This window comes from Oppia nitens, unplaced genomic scaffold (assembly GCF_028296485.1).
Source record: "Oppia nitens isolate AA-2021 unplaced genomic scaffold, nextdenovo-longstitch-racon4-pilon3 scaffold23_pilon_pilon_pilon, whole genome shotgun sequence".
Lineage (NCBI taxonomy): Eukaryota > Metazoa > Arthropoda > Arachnida > Sarcoptiformes > Oppiidae > Oppia > Oppia nitens.
This window is the reverse complement of record NW_026533203.1, coordinates 564,708-577,518: the sequence shown is the minus strand read 5'-3', so window position 1 is coordinate 577,518 and position 12,811 is coordinate 564,708. Positions and strand designations below refer to the sequence as shown.

Below are 12,811 nucleotides of genomic sequence, written 5' to 3'. Positions count from 1 at the left end.
ATATTGTATATAACATTATATTATAGCATAATAAATAAAACAACTATCACATACATTATATTATTAATTAACATTTAATGAGATTTTGTTATTATTATTGTTAATCTAATTCATTTAAATATTATATACAAAATTACATATTAATAGCTTATATAACATACAAGCAATTTGTCATAAATATATTTTATAAAAAAATCAGTGAATGCATCATAAAATAACATTTTTAAACGCTATTTGATTTTAAGCTGAAATAATTGTTTTGTAGATATCTTTTATAAAATATTCAAACACTTTATGACTCATTTCTGATAGATTTACATGAAATGTATCTTTTGTCGTAATTACAAACATAAGTATAATAATATATAATTAAATTAATGAGTTTTTCAATATCCCAGGTCTTTACCCTTTTTTAAATCTCATTTTTTAAAAAGTCAAATATGTGTTGAAAATAATTATTTCAAATTAAAAAGTTATTTTCTCTAATAAACAGAGCATTTACCGGTAATATGACTTCAATCCAAAATTGAAATCTAATTGTAATGTATTTTATTTAAAAATAATAAAAATAGCTGTCAATGTTTATCAATTAATTAAAAATATATTTATTTACTAATTTTACACATTATTAATATAAAAAGTGCTAATTTAATCACACAATCAAACTTCTATCAAATATACACGAGTCTGTTATCAATAAATACTTATAATTCATAAATATTATTATAATTTATTTTACTGTATGTACAGTACTGTATATTGTAATATTAAAATATATGTTATTGATTAATTATTGAAAATTTATAATATATAATAAATCAATATTATATAATATTTTTTTTATTAATTGTCATTTAAAATACTGTAACTTATATTAATAATACTTTAAAATTTTAGTCGTTTAGCAAATTATTTGGAATAAAAATTATTATTGCTTTAAATAATTTATTAATAATGGTTTATAACTACCACTTGAATACAATATCTTAAATGAAAAATTATATTTTAACCAAATTTAAAAACTGAGTACACGTTTCTTATGTTCACTATTTCTGAGTACAATATTATGACTGATCACTGATCCTAAACTGAACCTGAAGTTCATCTGATAATTCTAGGCTTAGAATTATAAAAAGACAAATGTTTAAACTATATATCTATAAATGCAAAATTAGTTTATAATATTATAACTTAGTTTTGTATTAATAAATAATGTGTTCATTAAATGGTAACACAAATTATTAAACTTTGAAAAAGTTTTGTTATCGAAATGCATAAATCTGTCTGTCTGTCTGTCTGTCTGTCTGTCTGTCTGTCTGTCTGTCTGTCTGTCTGTCTGTCTGTCTGTCTGTCGCATTTCAGTATGAAATTCTGATTTCAAATTTTTAAAATTAAATAAAAGTAAAATTCATGACTAAAAAATGACATTTAAGCACCACCTGACAATTTTTTAGAATTTTTAAAAAAATTAAATATTTAAATCCCGGAATTATGTCTTATAAAAATGAAACTTTTATTTAAAATCAGATTAATAAAGACAATTAATATTCAAGTCCAAACAACTTGATCCCGTCACCGAAAGTGACCAGATCACGGAACCCGATTTTTAAAAATCATACCGAAAATTGTTAATAAATTTCTAATTTTTAGACACTATTTTTAAATGTTAATATTGTGTGTTATTTTTACTTTTAACTGACTTTTAAGCCCAAACATAAACTTTTTAAATATCGATATCTCGAGTATTACTTATAAAAACTAAATTTATATAAATTTTTCACTTTTATAATCGAAATGTTTCTAAAATTAGTATTATTATTATTGAACACATTTTATGATTTCAATTACTAAAGATATGGCTGCATATAATTTTCGGTTATTTTGAGACTCATTTTGAGGTCAATAAAAGAGTACATCCTATACGATGAGGGAGATATCAATTTTGGATATTATGGTATAGCATGTCGTCAATGGATGAACTGATCTGATTATGTATTTTATAGTATTGCCATAATAACCACTGATTTTTTAAAAAATCGACTAAAATTACAATTAACTGGGAGTATAGCACTCTATGGAAGGTTTTAAAAAAATCAAAATTTATAATTTGTATTATCATTATTATGTATGTTGTGACCAAATTGTTAATACCTAACGTATAGCCGCTATGACTAATACTAATGGTTATCAACCTATTTATGCCATTAATTTTTTTTCTGACAATGCTTTCTATTATTCTCATTGTTTTAAATATGAAATTAATTATAATATATATGAATATGCAATATATTGAAGTTTTAGAAAGTTGTCTAAATTATTAATTATTATGTGATAAAAGCAACAAAAAAAATTTATTAATTAATAGTATTAAATAGTGGTAAATTAATTGTGACACAAGTTATTAGATAAACATTATTGTGATTTATTAAATTATAACAATTAAATTAAATATATTGATTAATATAAAGTAATAGTTAGATAATTATTGAATATATAAAACATTATATATAAATGAGTGGATCTCTTAAAATGAATCCTATATCCCATATAGGGATCTAATTAACAGTTGTTTTTATATTGTTGAGGTCTATGGCTCTGATAGTTACCAATAAGAGGTCAGATTCATTGTTGCCATTAGTACTCCATTGGAGGACTAAGTATTGATGCAACATATGGGACAAGTTTGGAGGTCTTTAACTTATTAGGGTTTGGTTGTACAAAGTTTGTACAAATTAATTATTATTTGTTTATAGTTATAGTACTCTGAAATCAAATTTGGTATAAATCGCTAACCGGGAAGTATTAGTTTTATGACTTCAAAAGTTTATGTTTTTTAAAAGACAAATAATCATTGATAGGGAATAAAATATAAAACATTAATTAAATGCATTGTCTCTATAGTGGACATACAATATATATCTTATAAACAAAATAGATATATTGAGAAATGTTTTTTAAGTAAAACCATATAACTATTTATTATTTAGATTTAATTTTTCCCTCATGTCTTACATAATATAAACTTTGTTAATGATTGTAATGAAATCATTGATTTAATGAGTATTTTATTTTGTATTTTTTAAATAAATTATTTTCAATTAATACTTTATAAACTTTTTATTTAAGATTAAGACTTGTTTGTTAGTAAAATTAAAAACATATTATAATTGCAATCATTACAATATATTAATTAGACGAACATTAGTCGATTTTAAATATACTAAAATAATATTTGATAATTTATAATTTGAATTTTATATTAATGTAAACTTTATTGATATACTAAATCAACAAAAATTTATCTTAGCATTCAAAGTACTGTACTTTCACTTTTAAGTTTTATGATAAAGTTGTTTACAAGTCATACAATTAGTACAAATAAATAACTTAATTTTCAATTTGTATATAAAAATATTTACGATTTTATAATAACAATTTTATATAAGCATTTTTTGAGATATTTTTTAAATAACTATTAAAATATAAGTATAAGTATATATTGATTGATTGATTTGTATTTATTTATACTGTATTTATCAACAAAAAAATAGAATTACAAAATAAAAGACCACTATTTTTATTGTATAAATATTTAGAATTAATAAACAAAACAAAAATATCTAAAATTAAATAATGCTTTTACAAAATTTGTAGTCAATCTGATATAACTTTTTAAACAATCTAATTATCGGTAATAAAATAATTAAAAAATATATTTAAATATAACAATACTGGTATTAATTACTATACAACTAATTTTTTAATTGAAATTTAGTTTTAAGTTAACTAATATATCTTGGATAATTACATTTTATATTAAATTTGTTGTATGTTTTTTTTTTAATCATTTCGTTACTTTATATTGAAACAACATATGCTATTTAAAATATTTTGAAATATTTTTTATACGATTACAGCATAAAAAGTTTAACAGTTGTTAATAATAACTAGTTATCACATGTTATTTATTGCTTATTACGACTAACGGATATCTTTAATAAAATGATATTTTTTAAAAAACAACTTTAAATTATAATATTTAATTCAAATACTATAGATTAATAATATACAAATATAGAAATTTTAGTAGCTTTCTTTACTAAATACTATAATTTATTATACTGTATATTATTAAATAATTAAATTAAATATATCATATACAGTATATTTAACTCATGATATTTGATTTGCTAATATATTGAAACAATGTAAGACAATTTTCTATGAAATTTTGTATAAATAATTAATAAAAATGACATAAATATGTTTAAATTGTGTTACAAAAAGCAAAAATATAAAGAAACTAGAAATAAAGTAAACTAGAAATAAAGTAAACTAGTTCATATTTAGTACAGTATAACTTAATTATACAATAAAGGCGTTACATAATTTATATTGAATAGTAAAATTTTATTTTATTTTATATTTTAATGTATTTATAAATAATAATAACTTAAAAACAGTAGAAGTTCTCTATTTATGCGAATATTATCATACAAATCAATATATATCATGTGATTATTATTATTATTATTTAAAATAATGTAACGTTTAATGAGATTTATATATTACTATAAAAATTGTTTTTATACATAACTTATAACATAATTAGAAATGATAAATATTAAGGCTATATATAAAGTATTATTATATTAGTATATATATATATATATTGTATTTAATAAATGATGAAAAATGCAAAAATTTGCAACAAAAAATGATTTAACAAAAAAAAAACAAACCAATAAATAATAAGATTTATAGGTAGTATAGAAGTTTGCATTTTTATTATTAATAGTTATACAGTATTAGTGACATTATTATTTAGGACCAAAATTACCTTTAGTTTGAAAATTGAATTAAAAGCTAATATTTTTAAAGATTTAGTAAAAGTACTAATATTTTTTTATTAAATTAAATGTTTTTAGGATAAAATGCTTAATAAAATTGGTTTGTAATATTGTTTTAGATTTTACTTTGATTTTTGTCATATCATTAGGTATTATATTTTATATTAAATCTATTAAATAAATTTTTGTATAATAATTTAATACATCAACTAATAAAAACAATCTAACAAGTAAGTTATTATATATACAGTATATTAATTTTAATTACAATTTGCAACAATTGACACATTAATTTAACCTTGTTAATTTTAATGTACATTATAAATTTATTCAAGTTTATTAATTTAATAAAGCAAATTGTAATAATTCTATTTAAGTAAATTTAAATGAATTATAAAAAATAATATTAAAAAACAATCACTTATTGTTTATAATAGTAAACGATATAATTGATTTAAAATTGATAAATACTGTAGTTATTAAAAAATATATTAATATCATATAATTAACAATTTTATCTATTTATATAACAATTTATATAAAATAGTAATTTATATGTTTAGTCATCTAATTGATCCGATTTAGTTACAAAGCTATAACAACTATCCAATCAAATGGTTCAAGTCATGTATAAACGACAAATTGGGAATCATTTGTAACATCTAAGTCATTATTATTAGCAAAAATCATACAAATATTTAGCGCACTTTTGTTTGAATATATTGTCGTCCAATAGAAAAGTAAATAAATGTATGAAATATATAATTATAAATGATTTGTTAAAACAGTATTGTATATGAAGTTGATCTCTTTTATAGTAATTTGATTCAATGTTTAAAAAATATTTTTAACAATTAATTGCTTTATTAGATGTAAGTGTTGTCAACCATAAGTGCTATTAACATAATATCTACTGATTTGTAGCTAATAATCGTCAAATTATTTGTCGCTTATCATTGTTTACAGTGTTATGACTTTTGCGATATTAGTCTATCTTTGAAATTATCTACAAAAAGCAAAACCAGATGAGAGATGTCCTTCAATTGGTTTAACTAAATGTTAGACTATAAGTCTGTGCCAATACTGGTCCTCCACTACTAAATACTATTGATTTAAATACAAGTTTTTTGATAGCAATAACACGTCTGCAAAAGTTTTGCAAAACTTTTTTTCTCTTCATTAAAGAGATATTTGATTGAATAAAATAACTGCATTTTAATGTGATTTAAGTCATAGCATTAGTGACAACCCATAAGCCATATCTCCATAACATTTAATGTTTGCTTTACATTGTTTTACAGCAGTCTTAGAGCACATTCCTAACCATTTTCATCGATACTTCGCTAGAAGTCATCAAATCAATCGATTGTTTGCAACGACAAAAACTGTCCGTAAAATGTCTTCAAACAAGTGGTATCTCAACCAATCACTCGATGAGAGCGATCCCGAGCTCTTAGGGTTAATCTATAAGGAGAAGAAGCGACAAATCCGAGGCCTTGAGATGATTGCCTCCGAAAACTTCACGAGTCTTTCGGTTCTTCAATGTCTCAGTACTTGTCTTCACAACAAGTATTCCGAGGGATATCCCGGACAGAGGTTTGTCTTAATATATCGATTATCCAAAAATTTTTCGTATTATTTATAATTTGTTTGATAAGCAAACATTAAGACACAAAAAGATATCAATTTCTATACATTAATATACAGTACTGTAAATGATTTGATAAATATTACTATTTATTCACATTGAAAACATTTATCATATAAATTGAAAATAAAATTTTTATATTCAATCAATCTATTGATTATTAAAACTAATAAAGCATTTTTTGTAAATATTTTTTTTAACTATTATAGTTATAAATTTGTATTTTAATATTTTAAAGTATTAGATAATATCAAATAGTTTTTATAAAATTAATTTTATTATTCAAACGGCAAACCAGTTGACTCTATAGACCAGTTTTGAACTGTCGTTTGTGCTATCATTACCAGACTATTGCTTAACTATTAATTATTTACTTATGAGAAATAAATGTAAAATACTGTATTAGTTTATATAAAAAATATGTAATACAGAGTCTCTATGCATATACTTAATGAATATACGTTAAACTAAAAATATTTTCCGAAAAAACTTGTTATTTAGTTATAAATATATGAAACTAGATTTAATGTTATATTAAATTTTTAAACCAAATATGAATTGATTATATGATTAGATATTATGGCGGAAATGAGATCATCGATGAGATCGAGCGTTTGGCACAAAAAAGATCTCTCGAGACATATGGTCTGAACCCCGAGGAATGGGGTGTTAATGTTCAGCCTTACTCGGGATCTCCGGCCAACTTTGCTGTTTATACAGCACTGGTTGGACCTCATGGACGCATCATGGGTTTGGATTTACCTGATGGCGGACATCTGACTCATGGATACTTTACCGAAAAAAAGAAGATCTCAGCCACTTCTATATTCTTTGAGTCGATGCCTTATAAGATTAATGTCGGAACCGGTTTAATAGATTACGATGAACTTCAACGAACAGCAAAGTTATTTAAACCCAAACTAATAATTGCCGGAATCAGTTGTTACCCAAGAAATCTTGATTACAAACGTTTCCGTGAAATTGCTTCAGAAAATGGTGCCCTTTTGATGGCAGATATGGCACATGTAAGTGGTTTAGTGGCCACCAAATTAGTTCCGACACCATTCCAGTACTGCGATATTGTTACTACAACTACTCATAAAACTTTGAGAGGTCCGCGCGCTGGTGTCATCTTCTATAGGAAAGGACTTAAATCTGTTTCCAAATCTGGAGAGAAGGAGTTTTATGACTTCGAAGATAAGATAAATCAAGCAGTTTTTCCTGGCCTTCAAGGAGGTCCTCATGACAACACTATTGCCGGTATTGTTTGATATTTTGATTTACCGTAATTGACATTTGAATTCATTTGATAAAATTATCTAAATTTAATCTATAAATAAAACTAAGGCATCGCCACTACTATGAAACAGGCCTCGAGTCCTGATTTTGTTGAATACCAGAAACAAGTTATCAGTAATGCGCAAACATTGGCAAAGAATTTGATTGCTTGCGGCTATACCTGTGTGACCGGCGGTACTGATAATCATCTCGTGTGGGTTGATCTCAGACCAACTGGTATTAATGGCGCACGAGCTGAGAGAGTGTTGGAGGAAATATCAGTGGCCTGTAATAAGAATACAGTTCCCGGCGATAAATCCGCTTTAAATCCAGGAGGTATTCGATTGGGAACTCCTGCACTTACCACAAGAGGACTTAAAGAAAATGACATCGAAAAAGTTGTTCAATTCCTTGATGAAGGTGTGTATGAAAGAGATAAAAAGATTGGTTATTATGGTTTGATTACATATTATTTATCTCAATAGGTCTGAAATTAGCCAAAGAGATCAAAACGGCATCTCCTGGTGTTCTGCTTAAAGACTTTTTTGCGACAATGAATTCCGACAAATTTAAGGCAAAAATTCTTGAGCTGAGAGAAAAAGTAGAAGCCTTTGCTGAGACATTCCCAATGCCTGGTTATGACAAATATTGAAATGTCTTTAAAATGTTATTATATAAAGTGTTGTTTTATACTTTTGATTAATTTGTGCGAAATCGCGAAATAAATTTTAATTTTAGAAAATAACAAAAGTATATGACATTAGTTTAAAATAATTTTACTTATACTGTATAATAATAATAAAGATAATTACAAATACGAAAATTTTATTAATTATAATAATATTACATAAATTTGGTCAAAAAAGTGAATGATTTTTAGTCGCCATTAGAAAAGGAAGCGGACATGAGATCTGATATTTTAGTAAACTTTACTTTTTTCTTCTCCAACTCATTTTGTGTCCACAAAAGTAGTTTAATGAGTGAAACCAATTTGGGTTTTGCTGCGTGTCCTTCACCCGATTCCTCCTTAAGTATTGCTTCGTTTAATTCAGAGGCCAACTGTTGTCTGTGCGATGCGTGCATTAAGTCTGCGTACGGACTGTTCTCCGGCTTCTCGAAGGCCAACAGTGATAATGTCCTCTCAAGCTCTGGAAGTTGTAGATAATCTCCGTCGACACTCAACTGTTGCTGTGAGAACTGTAGGGCCTCTTCAAGCAGATGATCGCGGATCAGTTCAATCAGTTGTTGTTGCTGTAAATCACACCATTAATTATGGGAACAATTATTTTATAAGTTAATTGATTATAATTACCTGTAGTTTGAAATATAAGTGTCTGTTATTGTCGATGAGTTCGGGATAGTATTCATTAATCTTATTCATGGCTTCTTTGATCTTTCCGTCTTCAATGGCATTCCTTACTTCAATTCTTCTATCCATTTGGTCACTTGTCTCGCGGATGTTAACCATTTCACTCATCTTTTCGGTGTCTATATTGGCCTCGCATTTGAATCGTTCGGCCGCCTCTTTAAATCCCTCGGCCATCAAGTAATCCATAATTAAAAGGTTTAGTTCACTCCTCTTGAGTTGCATCGACTCAAGACGTGATAACCATTCATCCATTATCTGTATAAATATCTTCAGATAAGTGAATCAATTCAAGTGATGTATCGATGAATTGACAGACAATTCAGTGATTTGTGAATAATATTTAATATTTATTATGAGTTCATTGAATATTATATCAAATCATATATTTCTCTCATTTATTACAAACAATATTATTTCAAATATGTTTTTAGAAAATATCTTAATATATGTATAATATTATAGTTGTATAATAGTTTTGACCCCTAATGCTATTACTTTACTGCATAACAATTGGCAGTTTTGACTCAATTGCTATGTTTGTAAAGTATGATTAATATTAAAAATTACAATAAAATTGTAAATAAATTACGCAATTTTAATGATTAATAAAATTCTATCTTATAAATGGTTTATTATTTATTATAAATATTTTTTATCAAATATTTACAACAAATTAATTTAATTATTTTTAAAATCTTAAATTAAAATTTTTATTTATTTAATTGATTTATTTATTTATACTTAAAATAATAAATACAATTTGTTTGTATATAAAACGTTATTTATGTATTGATCTCTTAAGCGGCCAAACGATTGATTTAAATATTATGTAATGTTTTGATACTTTCGAATGATTTCGACATTTGGTTCACATTTACAGCGATTTTAGACATAAATGGAGACAATTGTGGAGACAAACGATAGAGACATGAATGACATGAATGACACCAATGATGGACAACAAGATAATACACATACAGATGATTACACACACATTGTCAACGATGGTCAACAACAGTCGGGTGAAGATAATAATAATAATAATGAAGAAGAAGAAGATGGCAACGAATCGTCGGATGATTTCATGAAAAATATGTACGGAAATGAAGAAGTATATGAATTGGATGACGAAGAGGAAGACAATAATGAAGAACAATCGGCCACTACTAATGCACCGGTTCTTGATCTAAGTGCCACTAATATTGTTAATACTTCACAAGTGGTCGACTCCGCCACTCAACGATCACACAAACGATCGTCCGATGAGTTCATTGAAAGCAATAATCAAAACAAACGGATTAAATCAGAACCAACTGATAAACCAAAATCTGTTTCAAATAATCGATTGACTACTACTTGTGATGCCATTGAAATGATTCCAATGAATATCAAAGAGTTTATGACTTATTTGTTGGATTTGAATGGCAATGATTTGGAGTCAAAGGATAGTAATATATCAATGGAAAAACAATTACAAGACATAAGTAAAGTCATAAAATTTGATTCACATGAAGAACTTCTTACTGTATTTATTCCATATATTTTAACTGATTTGTGGTTAAAAATGAAACGCGAGTATAGTATGAGAGCTAAGAATAACAGTAAACACTGTTCTGTTTTGACTAAATGGAGATCCGATAAGACAGACAATGGACTCGAAATGAAATGCATATCTATTTTCAATCCCGAAGAGAGTCCGTTCTTTAAGTTCGGTCAGTTAATAGTGTTTCAAACGGCCGTCCAATTGAAGCCAAACAGTGTTCAACACTCTATCACTCGCAAGAAGTATTTGGCTTATGTTAACAATCACTCAATACGTAAATTGAATTCAGAAAATCAGTCAGAAATGAATCACTTAAGACTTTTTAAGGATTATAAAGTAGACTCAGTTCTTGTCGAAGAACTATCTTTTGTTGTTAAATGTAGTGAAGAGTTATTTCTAAGAAATGATGCCCTAATAGTTGCCGAACCAATCATATGCGCTCACTATTACATAAGTCAGGCCAGAGCTGCCATAAAACTACAATCGTTTCCGATTTGCAAACAAATATTTAATCCAATTTTTCATACAAAAAGATCAGGTATTGTAGTGAATGTAAATGAAATGAAATTTGATTTACAACAGATTGAATGCATTCAAATGGCTTTCGATGTCGTCACCAACTCTTCAGAAAATACTTCAGATTTCTTTCTAATCAAATCAACAGATAAAACACATTTATTGTCTGAAATTGGACGACAAATAGCATTATCCGAAGTCTTGAAAGGCCAAAAAGTGTTGATTACCTCTTCATATGACAGTTCACTTAAGAAAATTGAGGATATATTGAAAAGTAAAAAACTTAAAACTTATAAAATGGAAGATCATCACTTCCATCTGAATCAATATGCTATCAAAAACATTAAACATAAGCTAACGAAGGATATCGACGACAACAAGAAAGCACTTTATGAACAATGTTTGGTATATTTGGAAACGTCTGCCATTCAAAGTGAACTGTCTGTCGAAAGTGCACTAATTCTCGACCAAATCTACAATCAAGTGAAGAATGATCTAATGAACACCTGTTCCGTAATCATCGGTCGTATCGATCTATTTTCAAATGATAGATCATTTTATACGAAATTTGCAAATAATTCAAAATCCAAATTCAACTGTTGTTTAATCGACGATTCGGCGACAATCAGTGAAACACAACTTTATTCACTGTTTTGGTATGGAATTAATAAATTCATTTTTGCCACCAATTCTTTTGACACTATTTGCAACAAAAGTGATATTTTTGTCAGTCATGGTTTGTCCCGTTCTCTATGTCAACGATATTACGATCTATTTTCAACCAATAAGTCTAATACTAATGAATCAACTATTTATGAATTCACTAATGATTACTCTATTACTTCATAATAACTTTTATTTGTTTTGCATTATTTGGGAATAAATCATTTTATTGATGCTTATTGTGAGATAAAACAGTACTAAAAAATGATTTAATAATATAGATTTTGGTTATAATTATCGTAATATTAATTAAATTATATGTATCGTTAAATTTCTAACTATATATCTTTTTGTATAACTTTATGTAAATTACTTAAATTATAGTATAATTTTCTATTATGATTTATATTGTTAATTTATAAAACATTAACATTGTTTGATTATTATATGATTTAAGTATTACTGTTATAATATATCATTATTTGTATTATATTAAAAAAATAAAATCATTGAAAAATACTATTTATTAAGTATTTGATAAAAAAAATTCCCCAGGTGAGGCTCGAACTCACAACCCCGGCATTACTCAGTATAATGCACACAAAGCACTGTCATATAAGTACCGTGCGCTAACCAATTGCGCCACTGGGGAGTGTGACGGCTCATCATATTAGGCCTATATATGGCAGTTAAGCCCTATTTTTGCCGGTTTTTAGATTAATTATTGTCTTTTAACGCCAAACACCAGATGTCATAAAGATTATGAAAAAAGTTAAATCATTTGTTGCATAAGGTTTTAAATGTATTGTGTATTACTTGGGGTGCTTTAGTCCTCAGGTATTACTGAGTGCGAGTAATACCTGTGCTGTGGGACAGCCTTGAGCTAAGCTAAGGAACACATTCCTCAACATTGAAGCCCTTAATAACCATATCTTTGGTTTGAA

The 12,811-nt window shown here is 26.0% G+C and overlaps 2 protein-coding genes and 1 non-coding gene across 3 annotated transcripts; 1 reads left to right on the top strand and 2 right to left on the bottom strand.

Annotated features, from left to right (window-relative positions):
- The first annotated feature begins 5,718 nt into the window (after window positions 1–5,718).
- LOC128953591 (serine hydroxymethyltransferase-like) lies at window positions 5,719–8,583 on the top strand. Its single transcript, XM_054299083.1, has 4 exons — window positions 5,719–6,446; window positions 7,073–7,758; window positions 7,846–8,196; window positions 8,262–8,583. Exons 1-4 carry the CDS (start codon window positions 6,127–6,129, stop codon window positions 8,426–8,428), a joined length of 1,524 nt encoding a protein of 507 aa, XP_054155058.1. The 5' UTR covers window positions 5,719–6,126; the 3' UTR covers window positions 8,429–8,583.
- A 23-nt stretch (window positions 8,584–8,606) lies between these two features.
- LOC128953590 (glucose-induced degradation protein 8 homolog) lies at window positions 8,607–9,510 on the bottom strand. Its single transcript, XM_054299082.1, has 2 exons — window positions 9,089–9,510; window positions 8,607–9,027 (listed from the first exon to the last, which is right to left on the bottom strand). The coding sequence occupies exons 1-2, from the start codon at window positions 9,395–9,397 to the stop codon at window positions 8,653–8,655; spliced, it is 684 nt and encodes a 227-aa protein (XP_054155057.1). The 5' UTR covers window positions 9,398–9,510; the 3' UTR covers window positions 8,607–8,652.
- A 2,904-nt stretch (window positions 9,511–12,414) lies between these two features.
- On the bottom strand, window positions 12,415–12,519 carry Trnai-uau (transfer RNA isoleucine (anticodon UAU)). The gene is made up of 2 exons: window positions 12,482–12,519; window positions 12,415–12,450 (listed from the first exon to the last, which is right to left on the bottom strand). It is a non-coding gene; the product is annotated as a tRNA-Ile (tRNA).
- Between the last annotated feature and the right edge of the window lie 292 nt (window positions 12,520–12,811).